This window comes from Schistocerca cancellata, chromosome 1 (genome assembly GCF_023864275.1).
Source record: "Schistocerca cancellata isolate TAMUIC-IGC-003103 chromosome 1, iqSchCanc2.1, whole genome shotgun sequence".
Classification (NCBI taxonomy): domain Eukaryota; kingdom Metazoa; phylum Arthropoda; class Insecta; order Orthoptera; family Acrididae; genus Schistocerca; species Schistocerca cancellata.
Genome location: NC_064626.1, coordinates 521861885 through 521878770, shown reverse-complemented (window position 1 = coordinate 521878770; position 16886 = coordinate 521861885). Strand labels below are relative to the sequence as shown.

The following is a 16886-nucleotide window of genomic DNA, read 5'->3' as shown; positions in this document are numbered from 1 at the left end:
AGCTGTCATATATGCTTGGGATATCATTTGACAAAGGGTAAGTCTGTTAATAATCTTTGGTAACATTCTTGGGGCCTACTTTCATCAAGCACATTATGACAAGGGACAGATTTGATTCTCAGATTTCTCCATTTCAATGAAAAATCAATCCAAGCTGAGCACCTACCAGTGATGAACAGATCGGCTTTTGTATCTGAAATTGAGGGAAAGTTCAGGAAAAAACATATTTGATTTTAATGCTCTGGAGAAAATATAACCATAGGCGAGCAACCATTACCAAACAAAACAAGATTCAGATTCACCCAGTTCATGGTCCACAAACCAGACAAACATGATCTGGGTTGCTGCCAGTGTAATTCTTTCCCATACATAAAAAAAAAAAAAGACAGGACATGCATAGAGATGAGCAACCATTTGGAGAGTGGGCCATTCTGCATGTCATGGAGTCATTTCTAAATCAAGGAAGTAACACGATGGCACACAACTTCTTCATGTCTCGTCAACTAAGAATCTCAAAGACAAAAAAACTTCACTAGCTTCTACAGTGAATAAGACCAATTATGAAATCACTGACAAGGTAAAGAAGCCAAATGCTGAAAGCTATCCATCACCATCCTGGACCAGGATGGTAACACAGACTGTATGCCAAAGAAAGAAAAATAGAAATATCATTAGTCTGAGTACATTGCATGCTGAAGTAGCAATAAGCAAGGAAGGCAAGCAGAAAGGTGAAACCCTGACATTCTACAATGCTACAAAGTGTGAGGTGGATGTAGTAGATCAAATGACTGTAAATATATTACAAAAGTTGCATATAGGAGATGGCCGATGTATGTCTTCCACAACACCTTGGACATGGCAGTAATAAATGCATTAAAGAACAAGAACATGGAAAAGCAGTGGTTTGTACTTCAGTTGGTGAATGAACTTGAGGAAACAAAGCAGCAGGAAGAAGATCAGATAAAAGAAGTTCGTATGGGACCAAAATCATTTAGAAAGTGGAACAAGTGCCAAATCAGTCTCTGCAAAGGTAATAAGATCAGCCACAACTGTGTAAAGTGCCATAAAGCCACGTTTGGAAAATGTGTGCATAAAACTGAAATCACTTGTGCTAAGTGCATCTAGCAGATTCCAGTCACACAAATAAAAAGTACAACAAAGCCCATTTGGGACACAAGTGAGTGTGGTATAAACCATATATACCAAATGTGGTTATAAGATTCTAAAAATAGTTAATATATATAAGTCTACAGTTTATAAAACTTATTAGCATGAGCAACAGAAAATCAATAAGAGATTTGTTTGTAGAAATAATTAAATAACATTACTTATCACGCTAAGAAATCATTATTATTGATTCCAAAAAGGTGGAAATTAACATATACTAAAATAAAGTAATTGTTATAAGTCAAATATTAAAATATTTTAAGTGAGTTCACAAGAAGTCCTTTTCGCCATTTTAGAACTGTCAGGAACTCCACCATTCTAGTGTTAAAAACACTGACAGCAGATTTATTACATCTGCCCTTTGCGAGAGGACATGGAAAATGACTTGTTCCCTCCTTGAACTGGCATCATCTCCTGTCCTATTTAGTACCCCACCTGGAAGGCGTCATGTGGGTCTACTCCTGAAAACTGAAAAGTTGGCCGAATGAAGGAAGCAAGTAGGAGCAAGTGAGGTAAAACACGTTGGTACTGCGAGTGAGTAAAAGTGGTTTACTGGTGCATGAATATTTACAGAGGCATACAAAACTTAGTACGTAGGTGTGAAGCTGAAGCGAAGTGTCCTGGCCGTCTGCTCTTGATGAAATGGGGAAAATCTGGAGTGGAGCTCGTAGATCTGGACGGCACCTGCTAGAGGGCACTGTCGTTGGTGTCGGTCATAGTGCCAACCTACACCGTGGCATCGTAGCTATCAATACCACATCCCTTCCCCCTGAAACGATGCACCGTCATTGAGTATGGCTTCCAACGGTGGGTGGAGGGACCCAGGGGTGGCGCAGCTGATGGGGTGGGCAGCGGAAATGCCAGGGCAGGCTGTCCACCCGCGACCCCGAATTGCTCGCGAGGGAGTGAGGAAAACTCCCTGTGGAAAACCTGCCCGGGCCGTGCACCGCTACTGGGTATGCTCGGATGAGGAGGCGGAGCAACAACCTCCATGAGTGACAGCGGTGGCGTGACGGCAGCCTCAGCGTCCATCGGTTCTGGCACCGCGGAGGAACTCAGCGGTTGCAGAGGCGACCGGAGGTACGGCCGTGGCGGCGGGAAGAGGCGCCCTTCCAATGCAGGTGACCGGACCGTCAGGTAGGCGCGCCCGCAGCGGAAGTGCGAGCGGAGGAGGCGCCATCGGTGTTGTCATGGGCTGAGGTGGCGGAAGCCGCATAGCCTCCAATTCTGCCGGCAAAGAACCTGCGGAAGAAAACCGAGGACAGCACAAACGGATCTGGTTCCGGTGTTACTTGACAGTGCCGGAGGGACCAGAAGTGGCAGATAAGGCATGGCCAAGTTGGCGAAGAGTGTGCCCCTGGTACCAGCACTGCCTCCCAGAGAAAACATGATAGAACACCAAATCATGCAGTGCAAGCCAGAATGATGCGAAGCAGCGGGAGCACGCGGCAGCGGGTGCAATAGCTGCAGGAGCGATTGATGGGTGCGGCCATGTAGCAATTCTGCTGGGGAACGGAGGCCGTGCGGCTGAGAGTGATAGGAAGCAAGGAAAGTCCAGAACGCGTGCTTGCAAGAGTGCGTGGCGTGCAACTTGCTCATCTGCGACTTAAATGTACGCACAAAGCGTTCAGCCTCGCTGTTCGACTGGAGGTGGAATGGGGCTGAAGTCAGATGGTGAATGCCATTAGCAGCACAGAACGCTGCAAACTCTGGGGACACGAATTGGGGGCCATTGTCAGAGACAATAACTTCAGGAAGGCCCTCAATGCAAAAAATAGACGTCAAAGCCTGAATAGTACTGGCAGATGTAGTGGAAGACATAGGTACAACAAAAGGGAAGTTGTTGTACGCATCAATAACTATCAACCAGCAGGTGTCCCAGAATGGACCTGCAAAATCAATATGAGCGCGCTGCCAAGGCGCAGTAGGAGTCAGCCACGCAAAGAAGCGTTGGCGGGGAGCAGATTGATGCTACGCGCAAGAGCAACAGTTCGCAAGCAAATTCTCAATTTCTTGATCAATGCCGACCCAAGTGCAGTGACGACGTGCTAATTGCTTCGTCCGCACTATACCCCAATGACCAGCGTGCAGTAAACAGAGGATTTCCGATTGCATCGAACGAGGTACAACCACATGAGAGTGATCATTGTCAGATCGTAACAAGATAACACCGTGGTGTACAGACAAGTTGTGATGTTGTGGAAAGTAATGTCGAACAAGTGGATCACGAATCTGCTTAGTAGATGGAGGCCATTGTGTACAAATATACTGCAAAAGAATCTGCAAAGAAGCATTCACCAGAAAACCATCAGCTAAGTCCTTATCTTGCAAGTCAATAAACATGCAGGACAGTTCGGAAGAATCAAACACTTTGTCAGGACCGATAGGTAGACAAGACAAAGCATCAGCATTGCCATGCTGGGCCGTAGGCTGAAAACAAGATGTAGATAGACAAAAATAAAGATCGATGTTGCAACTTTTGTGCCGTATGGTCCGGAACTGACTTTGACGGGTGAAACAAAAACAACGAAGTGAAATGCTTATGGTCGGTGACCAAATAGAACTTGTGACCGTACAAAAAATCATGAAACTTTGTCACTCCATATACAATAGCTAAAGCTTCTTTCTTGATTTGAGAATAGTTTTTCTGGGCTGAGTTGAGCAACGATGCAAAAGTGATCGGGCGATCGACAGAACTAATGCGGTTTGAGAGAACCGCTCCGATGCCATGAGAAGATGCATTGACAGCCAAAACAACAGGTTTGGAGTGATTGAAAGGAATCAAGCAGCGGTCACTCAACAAAGCAGATTAGGGTTTGTGGAAAGCAGTGTCACATTATGAAGACCAAACAAAAGGAACGTTCTTACGCAGAAGGTGATGCAAAGGCACTGCAATCTGCACTGCATTTGGTATAAACTGAATATAATATGTAATTTTGCCCAACACAGACTGAAGTTCTTTCAAGTTCCTGGGTGCTGGCAAGTCTCTAATCGCACTCCGATGCGACGGCGAGGGGTGGATGCCCTGTCCGTTAATCATATGGCCTAAATACTGAATCTTAGTTTGAAAAAATTTGCACTTGTCTCTGTTACACTTTAGTTCTGCCTGCAAAAGGACAGTAAATAAGGCACACACATTCTGCAAATGTTCGTCAGGGGTGCGACCTGATACGAAAATATCACCAGATAATTTGAGCAACCAGGGACAGTGGCACACAACTGCTGCAAGTAAGACTGAAAAGTAGCAGGAGCCGAAGCACAACTGAACGGAAGGCGGCGAAACTTGAACAACCCAAGGTGTGTGTTGATCACAAAATAGTGCTGCGACTGTTCGTCGAGCGGAGTCTGAAAGTATCCATCCCGCAAGTCAATCGTGGAAAAGAATTTTCCCGCACCAAGCTTATCAAAAATGTCTTCAGGACACGGTAAGGGAAACGTAGCTACCACTGTGTGGGGATTGACATTATACTTAAAGTCAGCACAAATACATAGACGAACATTTGGTTTTTTCACACACACACTATAGGTGAAGCAGAAACAGGTTCAATGACACCAATGCCTTGCAAATGCTTAAGTTCAGAAGCTACGGCGTCGCGCAGTGCGTGTGGTACCGGGCGTGCGTGCCATAAAACAGGCATTGCCTTGTCTTTAACTGCAACATGCGCTGCAAAGTCTGTGGCGCAACCAAAGTCATCAGAAAAGAGTTCAGCAAAATCATTGCATAGTGCGGCAACACTGTCTGCATGGTCACTAGCATTGATGCAAAGTACATTGTCCTGAATTGTGAGGCCAAAAAGTTTAAATGCGTCCATGCCAAAAATGTTCGTACCATCACTAGAGCAGAGCACATGGAAAGAAACTGTACGGGTTGTCGCACCATACGTGGCTTGCAAACTACACACACCGAGCACCGAGATTTCCTGTCCAGTAAAAGCAGTCAGTGTGGAATGTGAATGACGAAGCAGGGGTGAACCAAGCAAGTCATACGTCGATCTATTGAGTAAAGAAACAGACGCACCAGTGTCCACAAATGTTCAAAGTAAGAAAAAGTGTCCTCGCATCGCACTGAATGCGAGAGAAAGTGTCTGGCAAAACTTGATTCACATGACGAGCTGTCGAAGCACATGAAGCAGAAGGCTTTGAATAAATGGCATTAAAGTCTATAGGCTGATGTGAATCATGACCAGGGCGGTTGCTGTTGCAATGACGCCCGCGCGAGTCACACGAACGGGAGACAAGTTGTGAATTAGAGTTTCTCTTACTACACACAGCTTGCACGTGTCATTTCATATTACAAAAATAACACTGTGCTTGACGGGAGGGGCAACTGTCACGTGGGTGGGCACGAAAGCAATTTGGACATGATTTTAGTTTCTTAGACAGAGCTTGGTTTGAAATGTGTTTACTTGCACGCAAGTGGCGCGCTGTGGCTGGCCGTGCGGGGACCGGGTGGAAGGGCACGTGTTGTGGCGTGCTAACATTGCACACACCCAGGGTCACGTCGAACGTGGAAGTAGCCATGTCTAATGTATCTTGTCTGTCTAGCAAGTCCATTACTTCCTGCAAAGACGGGTTATTAAATCTGAGGGTTTGTTTGCAGATGCGGTGATCCGCCACATTCTGCACAATAGCGTCTCTAATCATTATATCCACATATGAGCGTCCACATGAGCATTTAAAGTCACAATCAGATGTTAGTCCCTGAAGGTCCGCTAACCAAGATTTATTGGACTGAGTAGGGCCATGCCGGAGACGAAAGAATTTGCCTAGTGTGCAGCTACCACATTTACACTATCACGGAAGTGGGCGTTCAAAGCATCAATCACTTCGTCGTAAGTTTTAGTTTCTGGGTGGGTGGAGGGAAATAACTTGACAAGCACAGGGTATAACTCAACACACGCGTTGGCAATGAGAAAGGCAAGCCGCTCTGTACCTTGTATGCTGCGAAGTGTGCCTCGAGCTGGGCGATGTATTCTGGCCAGCGCTCATCATCAGGATTGGAGGCACGAAATGGTGGCGCCGTCGGCGACAGCGTCGGTACAGGCAGTGGCGTTGGAGGTGCCGAAGTAACCCCAGTTTGTAGTGTGACCAGTCAATTTATGGCAGCAAGCAGCTGCGTCATTTGCTGAGCCTGAAAACATAGAAGATCGGACAGTGAAGCTTGTTCCTGTGGCGAAACCATGGTTTACACAGTTGAAAGTCTTATACTGAGACTAGCACGAAAAGAAAGCAGTACCGAGCAAAAAAGGAAATAATAGGAAAGGAAAAAAAAATGTTAACCCCTGATCGTCGCCAACTTTTGTATCCCGCCTGGAAGGCGGCACATGGGTCTGCTCCTGAAAACTGAAAGGTTGGCCGAATGAAGGAAGTGAGTAGGAGCAGGTCAGGTAAAACACGTCGGTACTGCGAGTGAGTAAAAGTGGTTTACTGGTGCATGAATATTTACAGAGGCATACATAACTTAGTACGTAGGTGTGAAGCTGAAGCGAAGTGTCCCGGCCGTCTGCTCTTGATGAAATGGGGAAAATCTGGAGTGGAGCTCGTAGATCTGGACAGCACCTGCTAGAGGGCGCTGTCATCGGTGTCGGTCGTAGTACCAACCTACGCCGTGGCATCGTAGCTGTCGATACCACATCCCTGAAATCTCAAAAAGGATTCACTTCAATAAATGGTTCATAGAGTTCTTGCTGTGTCAGATATGCCAATCTCAAGCTTTCGATGACTTCCTCAGTTGGCAGTCATCAGGCAATATGTTAGGTACTATAGTTGGCTGAATTATGTCGTGGAGACATCAAAGAGTTATAGAACTTCTGTTTGTCATCAGAGATTATGTGGACATCTATGAATCAAGAATGTTGGTAGCTGTGCTGATTTTGTTAGATGGTAGCTGATTCAGTTGATTCCTCTGATGCCTTTCAGCATCAGGTGCCCAGTCCCCTGAAGTACTCATGGTGTAGCCACTGTCTTGGTTAAAGTTGTTATGCATTCTGATTTCCATGGCTTCTTTGATCTCAGACTCCCCGTAGGTAGAGGCATAGGATATTATTTATGTTTCATCAAACCAAGGTAATGGCTGCATCTGGAGTGGTGCATGGAAATGGACACTTGATGCTGAAAGGCAACATGAGCTGAGTCATCCGCCATCTAATGAAATCGGCACCGCTACCGGTGGTCTTCAGTCACTGAAATCGACATAGTATTTGCTATTGTATGCATATTCCATGACTGTGTGACGTAATTCAGCCAAATAAAGTAATTTAAGGCCCACGAAAATATTTCGCGACTATGAGAATGGAGGAAATTGTTATAAAACTGACAAATTTGTCATGGCAAGAACTTCATGAAGCATTTATTCAAGAGTTGTTGTTGTTGTGGTCTTCAGTCCTGAGACTGGTTTGATGCAGCTCTCCATGCTACCCTATCCTGTGCAAGTTTCATCATCTCCCAGTACTTACTGCAACCTACATCCTTCTGAATCTGCTTAGTGTATTCATCTCTTGGTCTCCTTCTACGATTTTTGCCCTCCACGCTGCCCTCCAATACTAAATTGGTGATCCCTTGATGCCTCAGAACATGTCCTACCAACTGGTCCCTTCTTCTTGTCAAGTTGTGCCACAAACTCCTCCCCAATTCTATTCAATACCTCCTCATTAGTTATGTCATCTATCAATCTAATCTTCAGCATTCTTCTGTAGCACCACATTTCGAAAGCTTCTATTCTCTTCTTGTCCAAACTATTTATTGTCCATGTTTCACTTCCATACATGGCTACACTCCATACAAATACTTTCAGAAACGACTTCCTGACACTTATACTCGATGTTAACGAATTTCTCTTCTTCAGAAACACTTTCCTTGCCATTGCCAGTCTACATTCTATATCTTCTCTACTTCGATCATCATCAGTTATTTTGCTCCCCAAATAGCAAAACACTTTTACTACTTTAAGTGTCTCATTTCCTAATCTAATTCCCTCAGCATCAACCGACTTAATTCGACTACATTCCATGATTCTCGTTTTGCTTTTGTTGATGTTCATCTTATATCCTCCTTTCAAGACACTGTCCATTCTGTTCAACTACTCTTCCAAGTGCTTTGCTGTCTCTGACAGAATTACAATGTCATCGGCGAACCTCAAAGTTTTTATTTCTTCTCCATGGATTCTAATACCTACTCCAAAATTTTCTTTTGTTTCCTTTACTGCTTGCTCAATATAAAGATTGAATAACATCGGGGAGAGAATATTGCTGCAAAAAACTACTTTATTATAGGATTTGTCTTTGTTAACTCATAATTACTCTAAAAAAGTGTGATATGTTAAACAAATAACAATCTATCACTTAGGCGGCTTGTTGTTGCCTTTAACCATTATTTGAGTTGCAGCTAAACCTTTCTTTCTGAGTGGTGCACACGACCTAAGTAAGAACAGAGAATTAGTTTATATAAACATTAACATATGTGAATATTCCAAATTGAACTAGGATACATATAACTGCCCTTAATATGTAGACTTCATGCTGCATGCTGTTCGGTAGTGCTCTAAAATACCCCATTTAACAATTGTCCACTGTGCCATCCAGCAGCGCTGGTTGTAAGGCAGTGGCTGTCACAGTAATGTGGTCTATGTATGTAACTATTACTGTTAAGTAGGATCGACCATCACTAGCCTGAGAGTGCAATATTCTGCCACTTAGTACATCAATGTTTTCTGAGCCCGCGCGTCCACACGAGTGTGGAAATGCGTGCCAAATTCTTACAGGTGTGACTGCCTGTAGTCTTCACTTTGTATTTGGATCTGTTCACTCTGCAAGAGAATGAGGATAACTGTTTACAATTGAAGGAACAATTTCTGTGGTATACTCACATTTAAAGCATTATTAGAGCTTTCTATCTTATTTTCTGCCTACAGTTATTACTGCTTTTCAGATCAGGGTCACTATTTTTTATCTCTTGTTTGACTTTTGCACGGCAGTCAAACAACATACAGTGGTCACTACTATTTGAGCAAACTAAATTGACATTTGGTGAGTTGTCTGACGGGAGTATCCATAAAGCCATTTCCCATTTACAGTTGCTCCTGTCATTCAACATACAGTGTGTCATCTTATTTTTGTGAATTGTAAGCATAATATTCTTATTTAACTTGACATACATACTTTTGTTTTTTGCTATAGTTTGATGAGAAGTTTTTGGCCAATTAGGTGATATTTGACTGGCCTGGAATTTTATGTATTTCTGAGGTCTTTTATGAAGGTTTGGCTGCAGAGATTATTATAAGTTTGACACAGTTTTTCATACAGATGGATGAAATGCATTTGTATTTGCTGTTAATCTCTCAGTCCTCTTTTGAACTGAGTGTTCAATATTTCACTGTCCCTGGAGGTTGCTATTAAATCAGCAGAAAATTTTGCTATCCTTTATCATCTTACTTGGTATGTATTTGATTAGAATTTGATCTGGACCCCCAATTCCTTGCTTTCCCTATATTAAAATAATGATTATTTGTTTAAGTCTTTGACATCCATTGTTAATATATTATGATCACAAATGTGGGTCACTTTACTATGGCAAGCACATTAGGTCTATTTCTTGCCATAATACATAACGTATTTTTGTAAGTTGCCAGTTGTGTTCTTTTGGACTAATATCAGACATTACATTTGGTAACGTTTTACAAGACTGTTTGTCCTTACTAGTGATAGAGAGAAAATGGTGTGGTGTAAGGATGACCTAGTCTTTCACCTCTTCCTTCCCCTGAATTTATTTGCTTGTTGTGGTAAAAATTACACTTCCAGCAGACCCTAATTTACCCTTCCACTATATGCTCTACATGTAAAGAAATATTTTACATAAGTTACGTGCATATTTGACATAAGTTACACTCAGATGTCTCTTTATGAGATTTATGGATTTTGAGAGTTTGCTGCAAACACCTTGTCAGTTAGCAGTAGTAATATCTTACCTATATTCTCACTTGCACTTAATTGTATCTAACAAAATCATGTTGGTTGATTATATGGATGATGCCTTTGAAGAAAAGAAAAACTGAAGTTCTCAAATGTGTGCTGTACTCCTTCATATATATTCTTGTCTCTGTGTGCGAAGATGAATGTTTGTAGGCAAGAGTATATTTTTCAAACATTAAATCCATTGGCTTCACTGTGATCTATATATGATTAATCTGGTTTGTATGGAATATTACATAGTCTGAATATAATAGAGGGAAACATTCCACGTGGGAAAAATATATCGAAAAACAAAGATGATGAGACTTACCAAACAAAAGCGCTGGCAGGTCGATAGACACACAAACACACACAAAATTCAAGCTTTCGCAACAAACGGTTGCTTCGTCAGGAAAGAGGGAAGGAGAGGGAAAGACGAAAGGATGTGGGTTTTAAGGGAGAGGGTAAGGAGTCATTCCAATCCCGGGAGCGGAAAGACTCACCTTAGAGGGAAAAAAGGATTGGAATGACTCCTTACCCTCTCCATTAAAACCCACATCCTTTCGTCTTTCCCTCTCCTTCCCTCTTTCCTGATGAAGCAACCGTTTGTTGCAAAAGCTTGAATTTTGTGTGTATGTTTGTGTTGTTTGTGTGTTTATCGACCTGCCAGCACTTTTGTTTGGTAAGCCTCATCATCTTTGTTTTTAGATACATTACATAGTCTGTTAGGAATGTTTTATAATATCAGACAAATTTAATTCACAAAATAATTTACATTGTAGTAAGTGCCTCTCTTTGTTCTTGTAAATGATTTATCAAATGAGTGTTCCCTTCTCTTCCGACAGCTAGTTAAATTTATTGCCCACATCCACAGTAGAGCTATATTCTCAAATAGTACTCGTATTAGTATAAATAGTACCCATTGTCTCATTCAAAGGGCCAATGCTAGATGTCCGTCACAAGCTGCTAATTCTTATGACCTGTTTGATTAGAGAGAATTATTTTTTCTTGTATGACTTCTCAGTGCATTTTAGTAAAATGTTTATGCAATATGTTTCAACATTCCCATTGTAATGAATACAACAGAAATCGTATCCTTCAGACATATCAAGATTTGAGACTGTAGCTGGCATGCTTTCATGCTTAAGCATCAACTACATCTTTTACAACTTAGTCCTACTTTGAGAGAGCTTGATGGTAACTGCTTGACAACAATCTTGGTAGAAGAAACTAGCTCTTGTCTACATGTTGTTAGTGGACAGGTCAAAGAATATTCAGAAACAAGTTCTAACATATCTATCTGGAGCCTCTCATTGAAAACTTCCCTTATAGTTTTAGTTCACTTATTCTTTTGTGTCTTGTGTAAAGGTAAATGCATTATAAAGCTGACTTTGTTGGCTTTATCTGTCTTTCAGTTTCTGCATGCAAGGGCATTCATCGAAATGTTTGCCATCACATTTTGTACAGCAATAAGCTCACAGAAAAAGGACAGCTATTGGCCTGGTAACCTGTGACCGTTTGAATAATCTTGGTCTGTCAGCTTTTTTATTGTTACTTTTGGTACCCTGTGCCTGCTCTGTAGGGAAACCAATGAAATACAGGGTGTTTATAAATGAATATTGGGGTTTAACGCTTTATAATATTTATTACATTAAACTTGCAGTTAAAATGATATAGCAAATGAAAGAGCAACTCAAACAGTTTCACCAAGAACCTTATAAATGTTCAGTGTGAGCACCATTTATCTCTTGGCGCACATCAAGCGTATAGCTGAATTTTTCCCAAACGTTGATAAGTGTTTCTTCAGTGATTGTAGCAACAGCTGTTTAAATCTGGTTTCTTAATTCAGGGAGGTCTGCTGGTAGCGGAGGCACCTACACACGATCCTTGATGAAGCCCCAAAGGAAAAAGTTGCATGGCGTTAGGTCGTGTGAACGTGGAGGCCATGCAAAGCAAGCCCTGTCATTGGGCCCCCTTGCTATAGACTTCATGTGTGCCATGTCACAAATGGTGCTCACATTGAACACTTATAAGGTTCTTGGTAAAACTGTTTGAGTTGCTCTTTCATTTGACATATCATTTATAACTGTTAGTTTAATATGCTAAATATTATAAAGCATTAAAACCCCGATATTTATTTATAAACACCCTGTTGTTTATATTAAGTTAGAGATTTTGTATGTGGCACAACTGCAAATTATGTAGACAGAGATTGTGAGAGTTAAAGGAGAAAATAAACAACTGCCTTGTTGTAGAGTGGTTCTGTGATGTCGGAAGCCCAAATTGGTAATAGAGAAACTTCTGGTTCTCCAGTTAGAGTGACTATAACTTAAGGAAATAACCAGTTACTGGGGCTTGAGTATATTCACTGCAAAAAGAAGAATTTCAGCAAGACTCAAAATGTGTGTTTTCATAAATTCAATTTTGAAATGTTTGTATCAACTTTGTTAAATGGCTAGTTTGTCTTTGTGAACTGTCTAGTTCTCAGTTGCCAGAGGTTTTAAAATTCTAACGGAGTACTGTATCTGCATAAGCAGTTATCAGTGTTTGACGGACGATATTTTAGCTCAGTAACAACAACTCTGTCATTCTAGAATGTCTATTCAAATTCAAACAATGCTCAGAGTCTCCTTTCCATTGATATCACTGCAGAAACAAAACAGAGCTTAACCCCTTGTATTACATCACTCTGGGCAATTCTAGTACTTTCTAGAGTTTTTTTCTACACTCTGCAACAATTCTGATCCCCCTTCCACTGAAAGTAGCAAAGAAAGCAGTGCGAATCGTGTGTTTGTAAATTTTGGCTAATAGTTGGATGGGACTACGGACTGAGGCAAAGGAAAGGGATCAAATTCCAAATGTAGAAGAAAGGTTTCAAGCTATGCTTGAATAACCACAGAATACTATTTTCTTTGCATTACAAAGCTTTTTTTTCCACCAATGTCATATTGGAATATAAAGGACTAGAAGGACTAAAGCAGGAGCAGCAAAGTGCAGCACAAGTTACAGCATTGTACATGTTTGTTCTCACATTGTCACATTTAGTTAACTAGTGTAATACCCCTAGAACTGTCATCTGTAATTGTAATTACTTTTTGTTCATTCTTTCATTTAATGTGTTTTAACATGAATGATATATTGAAGCTTGAGGTGATTTACTTGAAATTGTATTTATTATATGTGGCTGCTTTGTGATTTGCATTGTGCAGTACACTTAACTAACTCTTGTTAATTCTTGTAAATATAATTCAGACTTCTTTTATCTTTTAAAGCTTCCTCATGTCATAAAAAAGGTGTGATGGTTTTCGTTAGCCCTTTATTTCAGGGTGCTTAGTGTCTTCCACAATTTGATTTTGCCTGCCCATTCATGGACAAACCTCTTACATCATTTCATTTATGATTTCAGTTTTTCAAACCATTAATTGGTCACAAAATCTTATTATTTCTCTCTTAATGAAAAATCTGGAAGATGAAATCCTTTGGGTTCAGTTGAAGGCTTTGCCTCATGACTGGCTCGTATTGACTGAAAGTCGAAAAATGTGAATATTATGGCCAAGAGATTAACTTTTTGATATTAAACGACCTTGATCATTTGTTGAGAAATCATATATGTATTTTCAGTTGAATTTGTGCAGGTGTATTTGTACCTAGTTTTTAAATTTATTTGTAGGAGATACTGCCTCATGTGCTCCATTCAGATGAATTATGGGTAAAAATATATGATGTATTTTGGAACAGTTTCTTTGGATTTGTTAAATCAATATCCTTTTCTAGTGCTTACCTAAATGGGAGTATGTATACCCTCCAAGATGGATGTGGGGCCCAATTGCTATTTGAACTGTTAGATCTAAAGACCATTGCCCTAAATTATTTGTATTGTAGGATGTTTTCTTAACTATTGCAGCGATGAGGGATAGTTCAGCAAACTGGATTTAAAATAATTAATAATATTTTCAATTATTAATACTGTCACAATGTTATAGTATCTTTGTGCACATTGTGTTAAGTATTTGTGCTAGTGTTGGTTGAATTTTTAATTTTGGACATTACAGTCACTCAGCATGCCTTTTGTAATGCTGTCACAATTGTGATAAACAGAAACTTTTAAATGTTTAGTGTACCTTCGTGGCAAATATAAAACAGTTTAATATTGCGTAAATGTCCTATGCTCTACTGTCTACACTATGCTGTTTGTTTGCAATTTTAGGTCATAATTATTTCATTGCAGCTCTACTTACCAAGTTCAGTTAAGTGCCTCATATATATTATAGTCATAGTGGATACTGTAAGATAATGTGCAACTGCTGTCATAAGTATTGCAAGCATAGTGTATGTGTACCATTCAGCTCAGGTCTTTGTAATATGCTTAATTAATAAAAAGAATTAAATAAATTTGGTCCTGTAATGGAGATCTGTAAAAATTCACAATTTGCTTAAAGTTTGAGTGTGTCAGACGAGAATCAATATTGAATTTTCAAGTATAATTTCCAGCAATCTGGAAATTTAGATACTGAATTGCATCTCCTAAGGTTGTGTAGATCTGTTTTATTAATGTCTTCACAATTATTTGTCGTCATGTCATCTATTCATAGAAGAGTTTTTACTCGCCATTTCATAATGGTTAAACTAGTCTGTTAATAGTCGATAGAGCTTTCTCACACATAAACTTCTTTAACATTCTTTAAATAGGGCATATGAATCAGTTTCACCAGCACTTACAATGAGCAAAATATAGAAGCCTAATTTCATGAGTTAAAATATTTAGTATTGCTGATAATACATATAAAAGCACTTTTATATCAGCAGTGCAAACTATTTCACCTCTTGAGTGTAAGTAATGGCCAGCAATTCTTTCTAACAGTTGTATAGTTTGCTCAAGTGAAATCCTTTTTGACACAGTATTGGAACTGTCAGTCAACAGCGCGATCTATTTAATGTATTTAGTCTTCAGTGGCAGGCAAAGTGGCATGTTTTTCATTGAGGTATGGTTATTAGTAGGCCCAATGGTGACCAGATCTATAGTTAACACCTAATTATTTGTGTAATTTGGACTTTAGTAAGACGATTTTGTGAATATTTAGTGCAGCTCAATGGCAATACTTTTCGACTTAGAACGTTACAGTAATGGGAATTCCAAGATGTAAACAACAAACAGAAATAAGAATCTTTATTTATGGGCAGGGTATCGACACATGTAACACACGAGAAATTTTCTTGATCTCATATATGGATCTGCGCATCAACCATCAATCATCTATAGGTGAAAGATATCTTTCTCTTATTTTCATTAACGAAAACAATGTTGGCTATTCAGTAGTTGCAGTGTGATCTACATGGAGGACAGTTTGTTATTGATACTCTTTTTTATGTTACTGGGAAAGAGAATACATCGAGTATTCATCTTGGTATACAAATGTATTCTTAAGATGAAATCAGCAGCTTCTGTTACACTTAAAACTTATGAGAGAAGTACTTTTAATCGTATATATTAGTGTATTGTTTTGTCTATAGACAACTGAAATCTTAATTTTTCTGTAGTGTCTGCAATTTTTCAAATATGTACTTTACATTATGGAGACTGAAACAGAATATAACTTAAAACATTACTTCCTGTTAAACATTGACAAATAGCTTCTTCTTCTTCTTCTTCTTCTTCTTCAAGATTACGGATCAAACCATTCATTGCATCATTCATAAGAAACCAAGCTTGTACTGCGTTGTATTTTTGATGGACCCATGTAGTCGTGATATTTACTTTGTTTGTAATTTGTGTGTTGAATAGATCAGAATCACCGAAGCATTCGAAGAAGAAGCAAACTGGGAAGGACAAAAAGAAGGAAAAAAATCGCCACAAGAAACGAAGATCATCGTCATCCTCATCAGATTCATCGTCATCAAGTGATGAAGACTCCAGCAGGTAAGAAGGTGATTTTTATAATCAGCCATGCCATTTGCATATCTGAAGATCAGTGTCATCATTAAATCTCTTGTCTTACTGACATTTTGTATCTTAAGCTGGTTGTGTGTCAACATTGCAGCACTTCAGGAGCAGCAACGGCAGGTTGACATTTGCCTTCAGTTTAAAAAACTGATCTGACGAGGTGCATACTAAAAATGTATAGTTAATTGTTTGCCTATCTGCTATATGCCTAGATTAGATTTTATAAGGCATGTGCAAGAGAGCCCATGCATGCAGGCGCACGCACCCACACACCCACACACACACACACACACACACACACACACACACACACACACACAAAATCAAGTATTAAGGTTTATGAACAGTTTAATCAGCCTTCTGTTATAAATTAGTGTGTGCATATAATTTAAAATATTGTAGATGGTCTTCAGTACTTGTTCAGAGTTGCAGTTACAGTGGAAATTCTGTGTATTACTGCCACTGAAAAGACTACCAACATGTTATCATAGTACCTGTTTCCTCATTGCACCTGAGGGTCCGAGACATAATATGCTAGTTTTTGCTGTTGTTCACTTTTATCAGTATGCTAGTTTTTGCTGTTGTTCACTTTTATCAGTAACCCAAAATCCTTTGTGGTAATATACTTAGAATCTATCACTTTTTTCAGTGGTTCAGCTTTGAGCGATAAAAAGAAGCAGCAGCAGCAACAACAGAAGAAGAAAGATAAGGCACGTGAACAGCAATCTAAACCCACTGATAAATCTGAAATTCAAGTCAAAGAGAAACATCTTGCATTAGAGGTAATAAAACTTTTGTTTGTATGATTGAATGTACGAATTTTATATATAAAT

At 40.0% G+C, this 16886-nt stretch overlaps 1 protein-coding gene across 1 annotated transcript in view; it reads left to right on the top strand.

The window, feature by feature from the left end:
• LOC126179177 (serine/arginine repetitive matrix protein 2) overlaps positions 1–16886 on the top strand; it is a 273657-nt gene that overhangs the window by 183277 nt on the left and 73494 nt on the right. The window contains exons 6-7 of the mRNA XM_049924590.1: positions 15895–16029; positions 16703–16835. Of these exons, the coding sequence (XP_049780547.1) occupies positions 15895–16029; positions 16703–16835 (268 nt within the window). The remainder of the gene's footprint in view (positions 1–15894; positions 16030–16702; positions 16836–16886) is intronic.